This window comes from Rhinatrema bivittatum, chromosome 2 (assembly GCF_901001135.1).
Source record: "Rhinatrema bivittatum chromosome 2, aRhiBiv1.1, whole genome shotgun sequence".
Taxonomy (NCBI): domain Eukaryota; kingdom Metazoa; phylum Chordata; class Amphibia; order Gymnophiona; family Rhinatrematidae; genus Rhinatrema; species Rhinatrema bivittatum.
The window spans coordinates 375,213,140-375,232,439 of record NC_042616.1 but is presented as its reverse complement, the minus strand read 5'-3'; the positions used below and the strand labels follow the sequence as shown (position 1 = coordinate 375,232,439).

Genomic DNA, 19,300 nt, shown 5'->3' with positions numbered 1-19,300 from the left:
ATTGGGAAAAATAAAATGGGAATGTTGATTTTAAGGATAGATAGAAATCATTGATAAAAGGCTTGTTCAAACAACCACGTTTTAAGATTTTGTTTGAACCTCTTGTGTTATTATTATAATAATGTTATTATTTTATTGTTGTCTGTATTTTATTGCTGAATTTATGTTCAAGGTATTCTGATTTTATGATTGTTTAGTCTGTTATCTGCACTGGATGAACTTTTTGGAAGCTGTGGAATATAACAATTTTAAAATAAATAAAATAAATACATATCCAAAAGGATTTACATGCATACAACACAGTTTTATGTGCTTAAATGGGCTTTTGAAAATTGCCCAGGAGGTTGTGCTTGTAAAACTTGTGTAGAAGTGATTTGGTATATACGTTCCATGGGGTTGGGGGTGAGAAAAGCATTTATGTGCATACATTCCATGTTTGAAATTATGCACGTAAATGTACTCTCTCATACACTTGCTAGCTAGCGAGCAGATGTAAATGGGTACGTGTATACTGTGCTTGGTTCCATGTGTTCCCGCTAATTTTCAAGCGGACTTATGCACAGAGGTCCACATTGAAAATTCAGGCTAAAGTCTGTCGGTACTCAGAACACACAAACTTTATCCCTTAGCCACAGCATCGCAGCACTAGTAGGTTGGGCGCAACTCCCGAGCACAGGCATCGATGGAGCTGTTTGGGGGGGCCAGCCCCCTATAGGAGGTGGATTGCGATGGGTAACACATACTGACTAACTTCTGGCATACTTTTTAGCATTTTAACAGTCTTAGCTATTTTTAAAAGTCTGATCAGTGCAATCTCATTGTTCTGTTATTATCAGTTTCTTCACTGCCACCAACTAATTTATCTCCACAGAGAACCCCCTCAAAACACCCTTACAAGTCAAATAAGTTCCCACCCTTTCTTTACTCCAGGAATGCCTCTGGTAGCTGCTTTCAATTTGCACAGCTAAATCCACTCACCTGGTGAATCTAGGCAGACAGATTCAGATACTTAGCAGAGTGAAATTGTTATCCTTTGTGATCTATCTGCTTAACAACATAGGCAGATGGATTCAATGAAAATCATCCTTTGTATACCCTTCTATACTATCTTCCTAATCTACTGTTTCCCTTTGCTAGTTGTTGTGATATTTTTTCTTAGTGTGTCTCCTCTGAATGTCTTTGTTTTCTCTCTCTCTTCACTTAAAATTTTCTTGTCTCTATCTTCTTCCATCCTCCATCTACATCACCTCCTCTACTTTTCCATTCCCCTCTGTGTTCAGTTCTGGAGACCGTATCTACAAAAAGACCGTATCTACAAAAAGACCGTATCTACAAAAAGACAAAGACAAGATGGAAGCAGTACAGAGAAGGGCGACCAGGAAGGTGGAGGATCTTCATCGGATGACGTACGAGAAGAGATTGAAGAATCTAAATATGTACACCCTGGAGGAAAGGAGGAGCAGAGGAGATATGATACAGACTTTCAGATACTTGAAAGGTTTTAATGATCCAAAGGCAACGACAAACCTTTACCATAAGAAAAAAATCAGCAGAACCAGGGGTCACGATTTGAAGCTCCAGGGAGGAAGATTCAGAACCAATGTCAGGAAGTATTTCTTCACGGAGAGGGTGGTGGATGCCTGGAATGCCCTTCCGGAGGAAGTGGTGAAGACCAGAACTGTGAAGGACTTCAAAGGGGCGTGGGATAAACACTGTGGATCCATAAAGTCAAGAGGCCGCCAATGAAGAGTGGGTAACTCGCCAGAATGATGGCTACTGCCTGGACACAATACCCTTATTCAATAAACATACACATGGTTACTGTGACTCCAACATCAATCTAAGCTTCAACAGCAAGAGGAAATGTGGAAAAAAGGATTTGCACTCACAAAGCCGGGAGTAGCTGGCTTGTTACGGCGGTTACTACCCCAAACCAAATGTGCCTGATACTTCACTTTCGATGCACATCCAGCATAGCTCTCTGCTCCAACGGCAGGAGAGAAGAAAAACTGATACTTCACGCATATCCAGCATAGCTCTCTGCTTCAAAGGCAGGAGAGAAGAAAAACTGATACTTCACGCATATCCAGCATAGCTCTCTGCTTCAAAGGCAGGGGAAAAGAAAAACTGATACTTCACGCATATCCAGCATAGCTTCAACGGCAGGGGAGAAGAAAAAAGGATTCGCACTCACAAAGCGGGGAGTAGCTGGCTTGTTACGGCGGTTGCTACCCCAAACCAAATGTGCCTGATACTTCACTTTCGATGCATATCCAGCATAGCTCTCTGCTTCAATGGCAGGGGAGAAGAAAAACAACCAATAAGGGCTGTATAACATAGTCTGGGTTAAAACAAATAAGCATGGGTGTAGCTTGCTTATTGCGGCGGTTACTACCCCTATTACCCCTAACTAATCAAGCTAGATATTTCACTTGGATGCAGCTCCATCACTGCTCTCTACATTAATGGTGGGGGAGGAAGGGAAATAGAACCAAGAGCTAAAAGAAACAGATAAGTATGAGAGAAAAAATGTGTGAAGCTTGCTGGGCAGACTGGATGGGCCGTTTGGTCTTCTTCTGCCGTCATTTCTATGTTTCTATGTTTCTATGTTTCTATCCACTTTCTCCATTTTGCTCCATCTTCCTCTCTTTACCATTACCTCTCCCATCCCCTTTGACTTTGGACATACATAGCAGAGCTGGATCCTTTCTTATATAGCACTGAGAAGATAGCTGTGATGATATTGAAGAGGTAGGATGGTAATAATCCCATTCCTGACATATGTATGTGGGACTCATTAGCAATTCCATAATATTTCTGAAGGCCTGGCAAACAACTATAATAATCATTCATTTTCTAAAACAGTAACTTCTGTCTCAGTAACTGTAAGGCCTTAATTTGTTGAAAAAAGAAGTGGAACTATTGAATGGGGGGGGGGGGGGGGGTGTCAGGGAGATGGGCTGAGCCAGGCCAGGCTTGACCTGTACAAAGGGGAGAGACCAGGGCTAGGTTTGAACTCTCTCTCTCTTTCTCATTCATACACACACACACACACACACACATATGGCTTCCCTTGTCTCATGGTATGCAGTTCCAACAATCTCTGTTCTTTTCTGCTACCTCCAAGGGCTGGGGGGGGGCATAAATAATCCATGCAACTTCAGGCTCTGTTCTGTTTCCTCAGGGGAGCCAGAACTGATATGCACTGCCAGCTCTTCTCTGCTTTCTGAAGTTACAGAAAAAATGTGGCAGAATGCCATTCTGGGTTATTCTACAACAAATTAAGCTCTAGATACAAAAAGGACACAAAAAGGGGTTGAATTAGTACAAGTTTGAAAGTTCTGAGCAGTAATGCTGTCTATCAAGGCCAGGGTTGAAGTCTTGACAATTGGCACTACTGCTCACAGGTTAGATTTATGCTAATTCAAACCATTTTTGTGTCTGTTCTTTGCTCTGCAGAGTCTGCTTCAATATCACCCTTTCCCCTTTCGGTTCCCTGCAATACAGAAGGAGAAGTGAGGGGAGAGGGGAACAAGAAAGGAGGGGCTGGATTAGGGATCAGAATGGCTGTTCTTTTTTCTGTGTGCTCCAGGCTCACCCCCTCTTCTTCTCTTCCCTGCAGGCTGCCTGAAGAGGAAGGGCTGGAGCAGAAAGCCCCTGCTGTTCTGTCTCTTAAGCCTGAAAAGAAGTGCCAGAACTGCATTCCACCCCATTTCCCTACAAATTAAGCCCAAGTTACTGTAACAAAATACACAATGACTTCAGTTCAGTCTCTGTATCTCATATATGCCTTTTCCATTACTATGTAATGACATACCTGCAGTGCATCATGAGAGTATGAGACTCATAAAAGAGAAATGGCTACCCACCTAGCTATTTCAGTTCTCTTTTTGTCATTTTTTTTTCAGTTCAGTCAGAAAATACCTGAGACACCTAAAATGAATGGAAAGGATTTTTGAGCATCATATTCAGCTGTTGCTGGCAAAGATGTTTCTCCAGCTAAATTTGCAGGGTATTCAGAGGTGTGAGCACACTAGGGATGTGAATCGTTTTTTTGACGATTTAAAATATCGTCCGATATATTTTAAATCGTCAAAAATCGTTAGAGCCGCGATACAATAACAATTCCCCCGATTTATCGTCAAAAAATCGTAAATCGGGGGAAGGGGGAGGGGAAGGGTTAGGGCGGGAAAACCGGCACACTATAACAACCCTAAAACCCACCCCAACCCTTTAAAATAAATCCCCCACCCTCCCGAACCCCCCCAAAATGCCTTAAATTACCTGGGGTCCAGAGGAAGGGTCCCGGTGTGATCTTTTACTCTCGGACCTCCGGGTGCGTTGTAGAAATGGCGCCGGCGCTACCTTTGCCTTGTCATATGACAGGTCAAAGGTAGCGCCGGCGCCATTTTGTTTTTTGTCCCCCGACGTCAGGAGCGTAGGAGATTGCTCCCGGACCCCCGCTGGACCCCCAGGGACTTTTGGCCAGCTTGGGGGAGCCTCCTGACCCCCACAAGACTTGCCAAAAGTCCAGCGGGGGTCCGGGAGCGATCTCCATTTTCCGTACGGAAAAACAATTCGCGGTAGGAGATCGCTCCCGGACCCCCGCTGGACCCCCAGGGACTTTTGGGTCCTCCTGCAGTCGAATCGTGTTGCCTTTCGGCCGTGCAGGAAGTCGTTCCCGGACCCCCGCTGGACTTTTGGCAAGTCTTGTGGGGGTCAGGAGGCCCCCCCCAAGCTGGCCAAAAGTCCCTGGGGGTCCAGCGGGGGTCCGGGAGCGATCTCCTATGCTCCTGATGTTGGGGGACAAAAAACAAAATAGCGCCGGTGCTACCTTTGACCTGTCATATGACAAGGCAAAGGTAGCACCGGCGCCATTTCTACAACGCACCCGGAGGTCCGAGAGTAAAAGATCACACCGGGACCCTTCCTCTGGACCCCAGGTAATTTAAGGCATTTTGGGGGGGGATTCGGGAGGGTGGGGGATTTATTGTAAAGGGTCGGGGTGGGTTTTAGGTTTGTTTTAGTGTGCCGGTTTTCCCGCCCTCCCTCTTCCCCTCCCCCCCACTGGACCCCAGGTAATTTAAGGCATTTTGGGGGGTTCGGGAGGGTGGGGGATTTATTTTAAAGGGTCGGGGTGAGTTTTAGGGATGTTTTAGTGTGCCGGTTTTCGATTTACACGATTTACACGATTTACACGATATTTAAAAAACCCAAACTGCGACGATCCGATTCCCTCCCCCTCCCAGCCGAAATCGATCGTTAAGACAATCGATCACACGATTCACATCTCTAGAGCACACTGTAAAATACCTCCAGTTACCTTATAGTTAGCTGGATAAGTTTATCTGGCTTACTTTAGGATAGTTCTTCGGATTCCCTAAAATTATTCAGGTATAATAACTAGATAACATTGAGATCAATATTCAAAACTGAATGTTTATGTAAGTTAGCCGGACAAGACTTATCCGGCTAACTTACATAGGATATTTAGTACACAGCCATGTTATTTAAATGTGCATTTGATGCTATTTAGCCAGATAATTTATATCTTGCTAAGTTAGACCTGCTGTATGGCAGAAAAATGCAAACAAAATCTGAAATGGAAACTCTGAGAAGGCCGACTCTGCACAGTTCTCATAACAGCTGTTGGTGGTCCTCGGTAGATATAAAACCCTGTGGTTCGAACAGGGGATGTTTTCATTGTGGGCTACAGGAGGGAGGAGGTGCCCATATTAAAGTTGCAATGCAATAATTTAGAGGTGCTGGTTAAATGGTGCTTGGGAGAGCACAGAGGAAAACAGGATGCAGGGACTGGGGCCAGTATCTAAAGTCGGTGGTGCAAGGCACACCCTTTTGTAGAGTTGGTGGTGCTTGTGCACCACTGTGTACCATGGACGCTACACCACTGCCTACCAACTAGCTACATGCGAGGCTTTCCCCTGGGCTGGACTTGGGTCACACCTTCTTTGTTCCCTTCTATCTCAATAAGTTTTTTTATTGCAAACTCTAGGCTGTTTTCAAGGAACTTCTAAATCACCAGTTTTCCCAAACATAATTCGCATCAGTTACCTTTTTAAAATTCTATTCATAACATTTTTCTTTGAGCCCTAACTATTAATACTATAGCTCTTAGGACTAGCTCCAGTCTTACTCGCCATCCTTGCTCTCAGTGTTTAAATGCGCGAGCCAGGATGCCCTTCCCCAGTACAGCGACAAATGGCCGCTATACCGGCCGCCTCCAGCCCCGCCCCCAGACCGCCCCTTTATCGAGGCCTGGCACTTCAGCGCGTAACATGGATCCTTTGAAGATGTGCGTGGTACATGCAAGGCCCGGCCACACGTGTAAGTCCTGTTTTTTGCGTGCGGGGGGATTTAAAATTTGGCTGTTAGTTTATAATGGTTATAATGCACAGCTTTAGCCTTGATTAACCTCTGCACAATTCAATAGGCTTCTAATCAATGATCTCCTCTAAACATAAGACTCTATTTCTCATAGTATATAGGGATATGCATCATTTCTTTTTTTTGGTTCGAGTTAGTTTTCGGGTCCTTGCAGGAAATTTAATTTTTCCCGTGGTTCGGGGTTTTTAATTTCGTGTTTTCTAATTCTAGAGTCAGTGCGCTCTAACGGGGCTTAGAGCACACTAACTCTATGTCGTTGATACTTTTTAACTTACTGGCAACATTGTTTGTTAGTGTGCCCTAAGTCCTATTAGGGCTCACCAACTCCGAAATTAGAAAACTAGGTAGAGCACACTAAGGGGACTTAATGCGACTAACATAGAGTTAGTGTGTTCAAAGCCCCATTAGAGCACTCTAAGCAACTTTGTTAGTGTGCACTAACGGGACTTAGTATGCACTAACTACATGTTAATGCGCATTAACTCCCGTTAGTGTGTACTAACACGAAATATAAATTTTTCCGAATTATCGGAAAAATTCCTTTCGTATATCGGTTCTCCCGAACCATGACGAATTAGACAATTTAAATGAAACACAACATCTTTAAACCTAGCAGTCAAAGTACTTCTCCTTTCAGTTCCATATTGAACTTAATTAGGAATTAAGCCATGGGGTTTAAAATACTTAGAGGTGAATTTTAAAAAGTCAACGTGTGTATCTCGCAAGTTTTCAAAAAGGGGAAGGAGTGATCATGGTCTGGGCAGGGTATGGGTGTTTCAGGGCATGAACATAAGATATGCACTTAAATACTGACGCAATCTGGTGAGTGCTGAGTCCCCCTTCCATGTAACTTTACTTCTGCTATGGAGGCCGTGAAATTTAAAAAGAAAGAAAACTAAGCAGATCTGTTAGGTTTTAAGAGTTGGGGGTTAACTGGGGGGAGTGAAGACTATCAAACCAGAGGGAGTTGGAGGAACTATCTCTTAACTAGAGAAACTGGGGAAAACTGGTGAAACTGGGAATGGCGTTGGTGCGCGTGCCTTTTAAAATCCCCTGATTTATGCTATAGAAGTGGGATTTGCATGCACACGTAAAATTTGGCACACATGTGTGTGTGGCCAGTCTATTTTATAACATGTGCACATATGTTATAAAATGGCCACCTGGGCGCGGGCTGACGTATGCATGCAAATGTGCACATGCATGCCGGTTTGAAAGTTCCTGTCCCTGTTTTCCTAGTAACACTGTGGCAGTTGCACAGCCCATCGTCACCTGGGATTAATTCTTTAGTTTCTAGAGGATCACTGCTACATGCACACAACCAAGCTTAACTCTAATTAACAAACACATTTGGTTCAATACAAGCAAGTTTGCTTACCGTAAACGGTGTTTCCATAGATAGCAGATGATTTAGCTATGCTGTATGGGAGCGCGTCGTGATCCTGGTAGGCGGAGCTTCCCTCAGTGAGTCACAGAGTTTTTAACTCCGTGCAGCTGCGCGGTGTGTTCCCACACAAATCAGCCATCTTCCCTTCAGTCTCTTTGCATCCAAGATGGAATGCATTAGCAAATGCCCTTTTTTTTTTTTTTTGACTGTCTAGGGAGGAGGGCGGGAACGCATGGCTAAATCATCTGCTATCTACGGAAACACCGTTTATGGTAAGCAAACTTGCTTTTTCCCATCAATAGCAGGCTGATTTAGCCATGCTGTATGGGAGTCCCAAGCTATAGATGGTGTCCATCTTTGTCTGCAGTAGTGTAGGACATCCATCCCTATAAAGGTAGACAGTCTTATCATTGTTGAAGGTTGGACAAGACTGCTGAACCTAGTGCAACATCTGAGGTGGATTGTTGCTGTAGGCAGTAGTGCAATGTAAATGTATGTAAGGAGGACCATGTTGCAGCCTTGAAAATATCTATTAGCAGAACTCTTTTGAGGTGCGCCACCGATGTTGCTGTGGCTCTGATCTGGTGTGCTCGAGGTTTAGAGTCCAATTTTATGGAACGTTTGTTGTAACAAAATTGGATGCATTGAGATAATCAGCTGGCAATGGTTCTTTTTGAGACTGGTTTTCCCGGAGCATTAGGATTGAAAGAAAGGAAGAGCTGGGATAAGAACATAAGAACATAAGAAAATGCCATACTGGGTCAGACCAAGGGTCCATCAAGCCCAGCATCCTGTTTCCAACAGTGGCCAATCCAGGCCATAAGAACCTGGCAAGTACCCAAAAACTAAGTCTATTCCATGTAACCATTGCTAATAGCAGTGGCTATTCTCTAAGTAAACTTAATAGCAGTTAATGGACTTCTCCTCCAAGAACTTATCCAATCCTTTTTTAAACACAGCTATACTAACTGCACGAACCACATTCTCTGGCAACAAATTCCAGAGTTTAATTGTGCGTTGAGTAAAAAAGAACTTTCTCCGATTAGTTTTAAATGTGCCCCATGCTAACTTCATGGAGTGTCCCCTAGTCTTTCTACTATCCGAAAGAGTAAATAACCGATTCACATCTACCCGTTCTAGACCTCTCATGATTTTAAACACCTCTATCATATCCCCCCTCAGTCGTCTCTTCTCCAAGCTGAAAAGTCCTAACCTCTTTAGTCTTTCCTCATAGGGGAGTTGTTCCATTCCCCTTATCATTTTGGTAGCCCTTCTCTGTACCTTCTCCATCGCAATTATATCTTTTTTGAGATGCGGCGACCAGAATTGTACACAGTATTCAAGGTGCGGTCTCACCATGGAGCGATACAGAGGCATTATGACATTTTCCGTTTTATTCATCATTCCTTTTCTAATAATTCCCAACATTCTGTTTGCTTTTTTGACTGCCGCAGCACACTGAACCGACGATTTCAATGTGTTATCCACTATGACACATAGATCTCTTTCTTGGGTTGTAGCACCTAATATGGAACCCAACATCGTGTAATTATAGCATGGGTTATTTTTCCCTATATGCATCACCTTGCACTTATCCACATTAAATTTCATCTGCCATTTGGATGCCCAATTTTCCAGTCTCACAAGGTCTTCCTGCAATTTATCACAATCTGCTTGTGATTTAACTACTCTGAACAATTTTGTGTCATCTGCAAATTTGATTATCTCACTCGTCGTATTTCTTTCCAGATCATTTATAAATATATTGAACAGTAAGGGTCCCAATACAGATCCCTGAGGCACTCCACTGTCCACTCCCTTCCACTGAGAAAATTGCCCATTTAATCCTACTCTCTGTTTCCTGTCCTTTAGCCAGTTTGCAATCCACGAAAGGACATCACCACCTATCCCATGACTTTTTACTTTTCCTAGAAAAGTGTCATGAGGAACTTTGTCATGAGGAACTTTGTCTGTATGGTGGAATGCCACAATCGCACTGATATGTACCTTACCGATGGGATGGTCTAGACTGTGATTCAGTTCTCTGCTTGTAGTATGCCAGAGCTCATTTGCAATCAAGTGAATGCAACTGCCGATCCCTATCATGGATATGCGGTTTCGGCTTGAATATTGGTAGTGTGATTGTTTGATTTAAATGGAACAGAGAGATTACTTTGGGTAGAAAGGTTGGATAAGGTCGAAGAGTGACTTTGTCATGGAAGAATTCCAAATATGGAGGGTAGTGAACTAGAGCCTGAAGTTCACTGACTCTCCTTGCAGATGTAACTGCCACCAAGAACACTGTTTTCCATGTCAAGTATTTAATGTGTGAGGTGTCCAGAGGTTCAAAGGGGGACATCATTAACTGCTCCAGAATGATATTTAAGTCCCAGGGAACTGGAGGTTTCATTGTTGGTGGATGGGGGTGGAGTAATCCACGCATGAATCTGGAGATTAGGGGGCGATGTGAAATCAGAAGACCCTTGTCTGTATGGTGGAATGCCGCAATCGCACTGATATGTACCTTACCGATGCAGTGGCAAGACCAGCATGGTAAAGGTGAAGCAGATATTGAAGCAACTCTGCTACGGTTGTAGAGAAAGGATCAAGTTTGCGGTGAGTGCATCATTTCAAATAACGAAACCATTTGCCTTTGTAATTATGTCTGGTGGAGGCTTTTCTGGAAGCTATAAGGACATCTTGAACAGGGAGTGACTCAAATAAATACTGCATCATATAAAATTGGTGAGTTCTTATCTTTGATGACAGCATTGCAGCATGGTAAGTCTTCCATCCAAACTCATCCAGATATCTGTTGTCTTTACCTGGCAGAGTGTTGGCATGTAATTTTGGATGCTTTGCCTTGGACGTTGCAGACTCATCCACGACTGAGTTATGTGGAAGCTGAGCTGAGTTATAAATTGCTGAGTTTCGTATTCGGAATTTTAAGTCCGTTTTTCTAGATATGGAAGGAGTGGAAAAGGGGGCTTCCCACATCTTTTCTAGAACTCCCTGAAGAACTGCATGAGGTGGTAGTGCAGTGGGTTCATGTGGCATGTCAAAAATTTTGAGGATACCAAGTGTCTCTGAGCGTGGGTCAGTACTTTCCCTGTCTGCACATTGAGGAGTGTTCCCATTTTCTCAATAAATTTAGAGTATGAGAGATCCTCTAGCAGAGAATAGGGTTCTGGTAAAGTGTTCGGTGGATCAGACGGCATACCCGTGGAGGAAGAGGGAGACGAGGCTGATGTAATTGGCGATTCCGGGCTATAGGGGTGATCCGGGCCTGGAAACTCTGGAATATCCACTCCTTTTAGGGGTTCAGAAATTTTTCCTTTAGGAGAAACTGGTGGTGGAGAATCTTAGGTGGAGATTTGTAGTACTTCCATGGATTCTAAATCATGAAAGAAAGTAGATAACGGCAAGATCATAATGAGGCAAGGCAGAGAAACAATTAAGGCAAGCACAGAGATGAGAATAGCAACACACTCTGCAGTTGCAGGAGGACCTGTTGAAGAGGAATTGAGGGGAAGCGTGACTGGGCCTAAAATACCCAGCTGTGCTGACGTCATCAGCCAATGCTGCTATTGTCTTCCTGCCACATGGCCTATATCTTTAGTGCAGTGGTGCATGTGCCTAAGGATGGCTTGTGGAAGCAAGAGGGTGGTGTCATGGTAGTTGTCCCCACTGCTGCTGGAGTTTACAGCATCATGGGATGAGTTGACTGGTCGTGGGGCTGTCCCGCAACTTCCCTCTCATTACACACAGTCTGAAAGTAACAACAAGTGATTTATATTCTTCTGTATCAGTAATTAAGAATAACATACACCTTGGACACTAGGCCCTTTAACTTATCCCCTTACTCACAGAAATTTTCGAAAAGGGATTTACCCTGTCTAATGGCCAAGACCTTCTGCTATGTATAGATAAAGTGTCTAACTTGTGCATATTCTAAAAAATTTATGGATGTCATGTAATAGCGAGCAATTATAGAGTTAATTGACATAACCTCCCTACCCTCTATTAAATGGCAAAATTTAGATATACCATGAAATTTCCAATCTGAAAAGGCATGGCTAGGCTTACAAATAAGGAAAGCCATATTATGGAAAAGATGTGAAAGAGATAAATAAGAAGCATCACCCACAACCTTATGTCTCCACTGTGACCAGACTCGCATGTTAGTTGTTAGAGAGATAGGCAAGGTGGTGCATGGGGCGCCAAGTAGAATGAGGCTGCCAAGGAAGATCCGCCAAAGGCATTAAACCCACCATGCTCTGCTCCAATAAGACCCATTGTTTACCCTCTACAGAGCGGTGAAAGTCTTTGAGTGCCCATAGTTGTGCTGCAGCAAAGTACCAAGAGAGATTCGGTATGCCCAAATCACCTCTTGACTTGGGTTGATATAAAATCATCCTAGCTACACGCAGATGAAATCTAAATTTTTCTTTTGACACAGATGTAGTAGGGCAGTGGACAAAAATATGGGAAGAGTAATAAATAGGTAGAGAAATCTGGGCAGGATATTCATCTTTATAATGGCTATTCAGCCTAGCCAAGAAAAACAATCTCTGTTCCACTTGTCCAAATCCATGCACACTGCCTTTAGTAAAGGGGTATAATTCAGATCATATAAATCTTCTATATGAGGGCTAATATGAACACCTAGATACTTCAGAGATACCTTTGCCCATCGAAAAGGGAAGGGCTTACTGAGATTAGACTGAGTATTTGCATCTAGATTGATATTCAGGAGATCTGATTTTTCCAGATTGACTTTAAACCCTGAAACCCTGCTAAAACATTGCAATTCTGTTGTAACACCCGGTAGTGAGAAAGAGGGATCAGACAAAGTAAAAAGTATGTTGTCAGCAAACAGTAACATTTTGAGGCAGATTTTATAAATTTGCGCAAGCGCGTACTTTTGTTTGTGCACCAGGCGCGAACAAAAGTACGCTGGATTTTATAAGATACGCGCGTAGCCGCGCGTATCTTATAAAATCCAGGGTTGGCGCGTGCAAGGGGGTGCACATTTGTGCAACCTGTGCGCGCCGAGCCCCGCGCGCACTGCCTGTTCCCTCCGAGGCCGCTCCGAAATTGGAGTGGCCTCGGAGGGAACTTTCTTTCCACCCCCCCGCATCTTCCCCTCCCTTCCCCTACCTAACCCACCCCCCCCAGGCCCTATCTAACCCCCCCTACCTTTTGTTGGCAGATTTACGTCAGCTGAAAGCAGACGTAAATCTGCGCACGCCAGCGGGCTGCTGGCGCGCCATCACCCGACCCGGGGGCTGGTCCAGAGGCCTCGACCACGCCCCTGGGCCGGAGCCATGCCCCCGGTCCCACCCGAACCGCCCCCTGGCCCTAGACACGCCCCCGGACATGCCCCTCCCCACCCCTTTTACGAAGCCCCGGGACTTATGCGCATTCCGGGGCTGTGCGCGCGTCGGCGGCCTATGCAAAATAGGCACGCCAGCGTGCGAGGGCCCTGCGCGCATAAATCAGACCAGATTTACGCGCGCAGGGCATTTAAAATCCAGCCCTTTATACTGATTACTATCAACCTCCACCCCCTTAATCTGATGGGATAGTCTAATTTGTGTGGTAAAGGGTTCCAGAAAAAGAGCAAATAGCAGAGGGGATAATGGGCCACATTGTCTGGTTTCATGGCTTATTGCAAAACATCCTCCATACCCTCCATTCACTTTCACCCGGGCTTCAGGAGAATCATATAATCTTTCAATCCAACGTAAGAAGGAGGGACCAAATTGCATTTTCCAAAGAGTTTTAAATAAAAAAGGCCAGTGAACCATGTCTAATACCTTTTCGGCATCAATAGACAATAACACTGTTGGTATCCTCTCCTTACGTACCCACCAGAGCAAATCCACTATCTTTCATACATTATCTGCTGCAGATCGGTGTGGAATAAAGCCCACTTGGTCATAGTGAACTAACTGAGGTAGAATCTTATTTAAGTGTTCCTCCAAATGATACAGATAGGTCAGCGCTATAAAGGGATTCATAAAACTGTGAGAAGCATTCATGAATGTTTGCCGACCTCATGACTACTGTTCCCTGGGCATTTTTAATTTTGGAAATGGAATTTTGAAATTGAAAGGCCTTTAAGCACCATGCTAGGTTATGACTAGCTTTATTCCCTCCCTCAAGGTGTTCCTGTTTAATCAGATCAAGTTGATGAGCAATGCTAGCATTATTCAGTAGCTGTAATTCAGATCGAATTGAGGATAATTTACGAAACACTGATCTGGATTGTGTACGCATATGTTCCCTAGATAACTGCTCCAATTCTGCTAAGAGATAAGAAAATTTAGAATTATGCTCCTTCTTACAATGCGTGGCATATGATATTAAAAAGCCCCTTGCCACTGCTTTGGAGCACTCCCAAATCACAGTTTCAGAAGTAGAGGTAGAGGCATGTATAAGGAAATATTCCCACATTCTCTGGCTCAGAGTTTCAATGAAAGCCTCATCCTTTTGTAAGCTTTTGTTAAGACACCAGAATTGCTGGCCACAGTCCAGATCAGTGAAAGAAATATTGACCCAAAGAGGTGAATGGTCAGACCAAGTAATGCTTCCTATCTCTGCCTCAGTCACCCAGTTTTGCAGGAGCTAATCAACAAGAAAATAGTCGATGTGTGAGAACCCATGGAAAGTACAGAAAAAGGTGTAAACTCGGCAGCGAGGATGCCTCTGTCACCAGATATCCACAACATTCCATTAAGAGATCAAGGACCCAAGCATTCTCCTTATCCCTTGCACCTGTGTGGGGATCTGTTGTATATTTTCGAGCTCTGGATTTTTAGTAAGATTAAAATCCCCTCCAATTATCACTAATCCTTTCAAATGAGAGAGCAATACTCCATCTAGCCTCTGAAAAAACGAAGCCTGGTCACAATTGGGAGAGTAAAGATTAACTAAAGTTAGAACATCATTACCCACCCTGAGTATTAATAAAAGGAATCGACTGTTCAGGTCAGAAAGTTGAAAAAGTACCTCATGAGTAAAAGAGTTAGAGATTAAGATAGCAACACCCACATATTTATTGCCTTCTGAACTTGGTGCAAAAAAATTGATGGGGAAAATCTTTGTGAAAAAGTAGGTGTTCAGACTTTTTCCGTAAGCGAGTCTCTTGGAGAAAAGCAATTGTTATTTTATGCTGTTTGAGTTCTGCAAATAAAAGTTGGTGTTTCCGAAAAACATTAAGACCCTTAACATTCAGGGAAAATATTTTAGGCGTCATTGCACTACATACAAAGCTAACAATTGGAGAATTTGTATTGCGCCTGAAAACTCTATGAAATAAATGCGAGCAACCCTTTCTAACAATGTGAAAATACAAATAAAACATAAATACCCCCCTCACAAGATCCTCAAATTCTGTATTTGATCTACCGCACCACCCTGGTAGATCCACCTACCCCTGAGGAACATTAGTGATCAACCAATATGGAGAAGAAGCCAAGCCCTCCTGACCATTCAAAATGAGACATTATACAAAATCAACTGACCCGATTTTCCACATACTCATTGTTAACCACAAAAGAAAGTTTTTCAAAACTTTACGCTATAAAACTGAAGGCGTATAAAAAGGCATATAAAGAATTGAAATCCATGCGTGATGTGATTCAGAACTCCTAAAATAGTCCACGTTGAGCTAACTGCAACCTTTGAGGGCCTACAAAATCCATTATCCCTGATCTGAAATAGCAGAGCAGAAAGCCTCCGACTGCCTGTGAAGTCTCCTGCCACCTTTGCCTGCATGCTGCCAATTTGGAACGTTATCCGCCTTAGCCAACTCAGCTGCCATCTTTGGGACTGGATATGACAAGGAGATATTTGCTTGTTGGAATACGGATACTGCTTCTGTCACTGTTTTCATTAGAAATGTGGTTCCCTTCACCACGAAAATCAATCCAAAGGGAAAGGTCCATCTATAGCGAATATGTGCATCCTGTAATGCTTTAGTAACATCATGTATCTCAAAATTCTTGCAGAGAGTTGAAGGTGCTAAATCTTGAAAAATAGAGATAGAATGGCCTTCCCAAGATAGAACAGACTGCTTTCTTGCCAGTTCAACAATTAGTAATTTTTGAGAATAGCTGTGCAAGCATAGTACAATATCCCATGTTTTATTATCAGGTCTTGATCCAAGAGCTCTATGTGCCCTCTCAATCTTTACTGGGTTAAGATGGCTGCCATCCAAACCCTCTGTGTTGGCCTGAAGCGAGAGGGTATAGGTACAGATGTTTTTTGCCACTAGTGCTGTGTCTTTATAGACATCAGATTCAGGGACTCCCCTTATTCTTAAGTGGCAGTGCCTAGAGTGATTCTCAATATCCCCATCTGTACCTATATTCTCTCGCTTCAGGCATATTGGTAGAGAAACGTTTCTGCTGCTCTGAGAGATTTTGTAAAGTATCTGCATGGCCATCAAAGCGCATATCAATTTCATCGACGAGGTTACCCAGTGCAGCTAAGTCCTCCCATATGTTGGATATAGAATTGAGTAGCTCTTTTCTGCTGCTTGAGATCTGACCTTATTTCCAGAAACCAACCCCACAGCTCCTCTCTCGTCAGAAGATCCGTAAGGTCAGAGGCCAATGGCGTTGCTGACATCATGTCATCCATAACTGAGCTTACGGGAGGATCTCCAGCCACCCCGCTGTCAGACATGATAAGAACAGCGGCATGTCAGGAGAAAGAAAACTGCTTGAGGTTGGCAGTTTTACGTTTGGATGCCATTCAATTAATAATATCAAAGGAAGAGCCACAGAACTTTTAGTAAATGCAGTTGTACCGAGGGGAAATTGGCATGAGAAAATGATCGAGGTTGCAGAGCTCAGCACCTATGCAGCCAGCTTAGCCGATTAGCAACCCCTGGAGTCAGCGTTTTTACTGTTTAAGCCCAGAAGACTTGCTTGGCAATCCTCACACGGGCACATAAGGCAGCACGAGCACACATGCTGAGCTCTGAGAGGTGGATCCATGTCGGCACCATTGAATGATGTCACCCACATGTTATGGTTAATTCATGCCTGCTTTGTCGACGGAGAACTCAAAGGTTTCCAGCTATGCTAATGTGCACAAACCACAGGGCACAAACTGCTGGGAAGAAGAACTGTACTTCTGTAAATATATATTTGTGTGTGTGTGTGTATATATATATATATATATATATATATATATATATATATATCGGCAGAGAACTGCCAGAGAAATACACACACACACACACACACACACACACGTACAGTATATATAGATTTTTTTGTGGATATAAAAATGATATACTATGTAATTAAATTTACAAGGGGAATATAGGAAGCACAGAATATATTTCCTATTTCTGATCTCAGCCAATATTGATCCATGTGCCTATGAAATATGCCACCTTGGGATCTATAATACCCATATAAAAGACAGACTGCTTCACATCTAGGACAAAAAAAGTACTTTCTTTTCTGGGTAAGCAACAGGCAGTTAACCCTCTACCACTGTGGCTAATGTGAAATAAGTGCCACGTCATTCACTCACACATTTTAAGTATTCACTCTTGCTGTGGAGTGTACACCGCATGGTGTTTATAGTCACATAGATCCCAAATGATTTCTAACAAAGAGCAATATGTTACTTGTAACAGCAGTGGACATATTTTGAGTTATTTTACTACATTTTGTCTCTTTCCAAGTAAACTAGCTTCAAAATGGTTTTTTTTTTCCCTCTAATGTTCCCTGCCAGTGAAAACCAGTTCTATACCTACACTTTACTGACCTCTGAAGGTATAACTGAAATTTCCAGGGCATTGAAAGTGCTGGTAATAAATAATGGTGTTAATGCATTACAGTTTAAATATTCTACTCTCTTTGTACCTCAGTACATTGTATGTACCAAACTCTTTTAAAATGTTCTATCAAATTTTCAGTCAACTATAGAAGACTAGTACAAATGTATTTTGCTAAGGAAAAGCAATAAATCATTTTTCTAGACAAACAATAATAGTTGTATAATGCCATAAGATTGAAGAGGACAGCTTCATCTCCACAAGTTCAATTTATTGTGTCATCCTGAAAGTGAAACGCACAGCAATTCCAATAAAGTGAAGGTTCTTACCATCTATGGCCAGTTTGAGGTCAGTGAGTGTGCTTCGAACTCGTGCTATGACACGTTGCATGCGGTCAATCTCTTGACGCAGAAATATATTCATGGGCTGAATGGATCCCATCTTTTGAAGTCGTGCTTTTACCTAAACCAATTCCAGAATACATGAAATAAGTGAATAAATGATCTCTCTATATATCTATATATCTGTATCTAGCTATAGACTTACGCACACATACACACTATGTATATATTTATATATACATAGCAAGACTTAAAAATGATTTAGATCTATGAAACCTCAGATTTGTAACTGATTCTGAATAAATCACATGAGTAAAAATAGGCCAGCTTAGAGTAGTAGGGCGTAGTCAACATGATGACATCATCAGCATTCTTCTTTCTGTATTTTCAGAACATTTTCATAAAAGAAATATAGATGAGAATTTTAATGTTATTCAAGAAACTACTGACTCATTTTGGAAGGATACAATAGCCTTCAGAGGGAATATTTCCCCACATCAAATATAATCCTATATCTTTTACTATGCCACCCCTAAGAACCTAACTTTCAAATGTATTTGCATTATTATATGTGCATGCATAAGTGGATAAACAGAGATTTAACATATTATTTTACAAACTGTATAGCTGGAGCTGCACAGTTTATAAAGTACTGCATACTTATGCTTCAAAAGTGCATATGTATAATTCAGAACATGCGTATATTTCAATGCCATGATAGCACTTATTTTTCCTACCTATCTTATAAATATACATGTGTATATTTTAGGTACACACAAATATTACATATATGTATGAAACCAGGTATTTTATAATGTATACACATAGGACTCTGACTCTTCCAGATTAAAGCACCATTAAGCTTTAACCCGTACGCACTATGGTATCACTTTGTATTTATTTATTTCCTGCCTCGTCTTCCTTCCAGCTTCCTGCAAGCTTCCAAGTTCTCTTACCCTGTTGATTGTAACTTTGACTCATTCCTACCTATTGTTTACCTTTCGTTTACTTGAATTGCTACCCCAGTTATATTCTTCTTTATTGTAAACCGATCCGATATGGTTATTTACTATGAAGGTCGGTATATAAAACTGTTAAATAAATAAATAAATAAATACATAAATACTTTCTTGCATGCATACTTGAAATCTCAAGTTCACCAATACCTCCGTCATTTCACCCAGTCCATCCCCAGTTCACCCAGATTTCCGACCCAAAAATTACAGACAACAAAGTCTTAATTTCAATAGCAGATGTAAAATTGTGCAAATATGTTAGATCATTTAAACCTAACTCTCTCTTAAAAAATAGCAGCTTCTGAATGCACCTCTTGACCCAATCCTGGAATGCTCCTAGACTGCCTTT

General features: G+C 42.5%; 1 protein-coding gene across 1 annotated transcript in view; it reads right to left on the bottom strand.

The window, feature by feature from the left end:
• Positions 1-19,300, bottom strand: part of LOC115083294 (dynein heavy chain 5, axonemal-like) — a 1,259,434-nt gene that overhangs the window by 108,447 nt on the left and 1,131,687 nt on the right. The window contains exon 66 of the mRNA XM_029587102.1: positions 17,924-18,056. Within this exon, the coding sequence (XP_029442962.1) occupies positions 17,924-18,056 (133 nt within the window). The remainder of the gene's footprint in view (positions 1-17,923; positions 18,057-19,300) is intronic.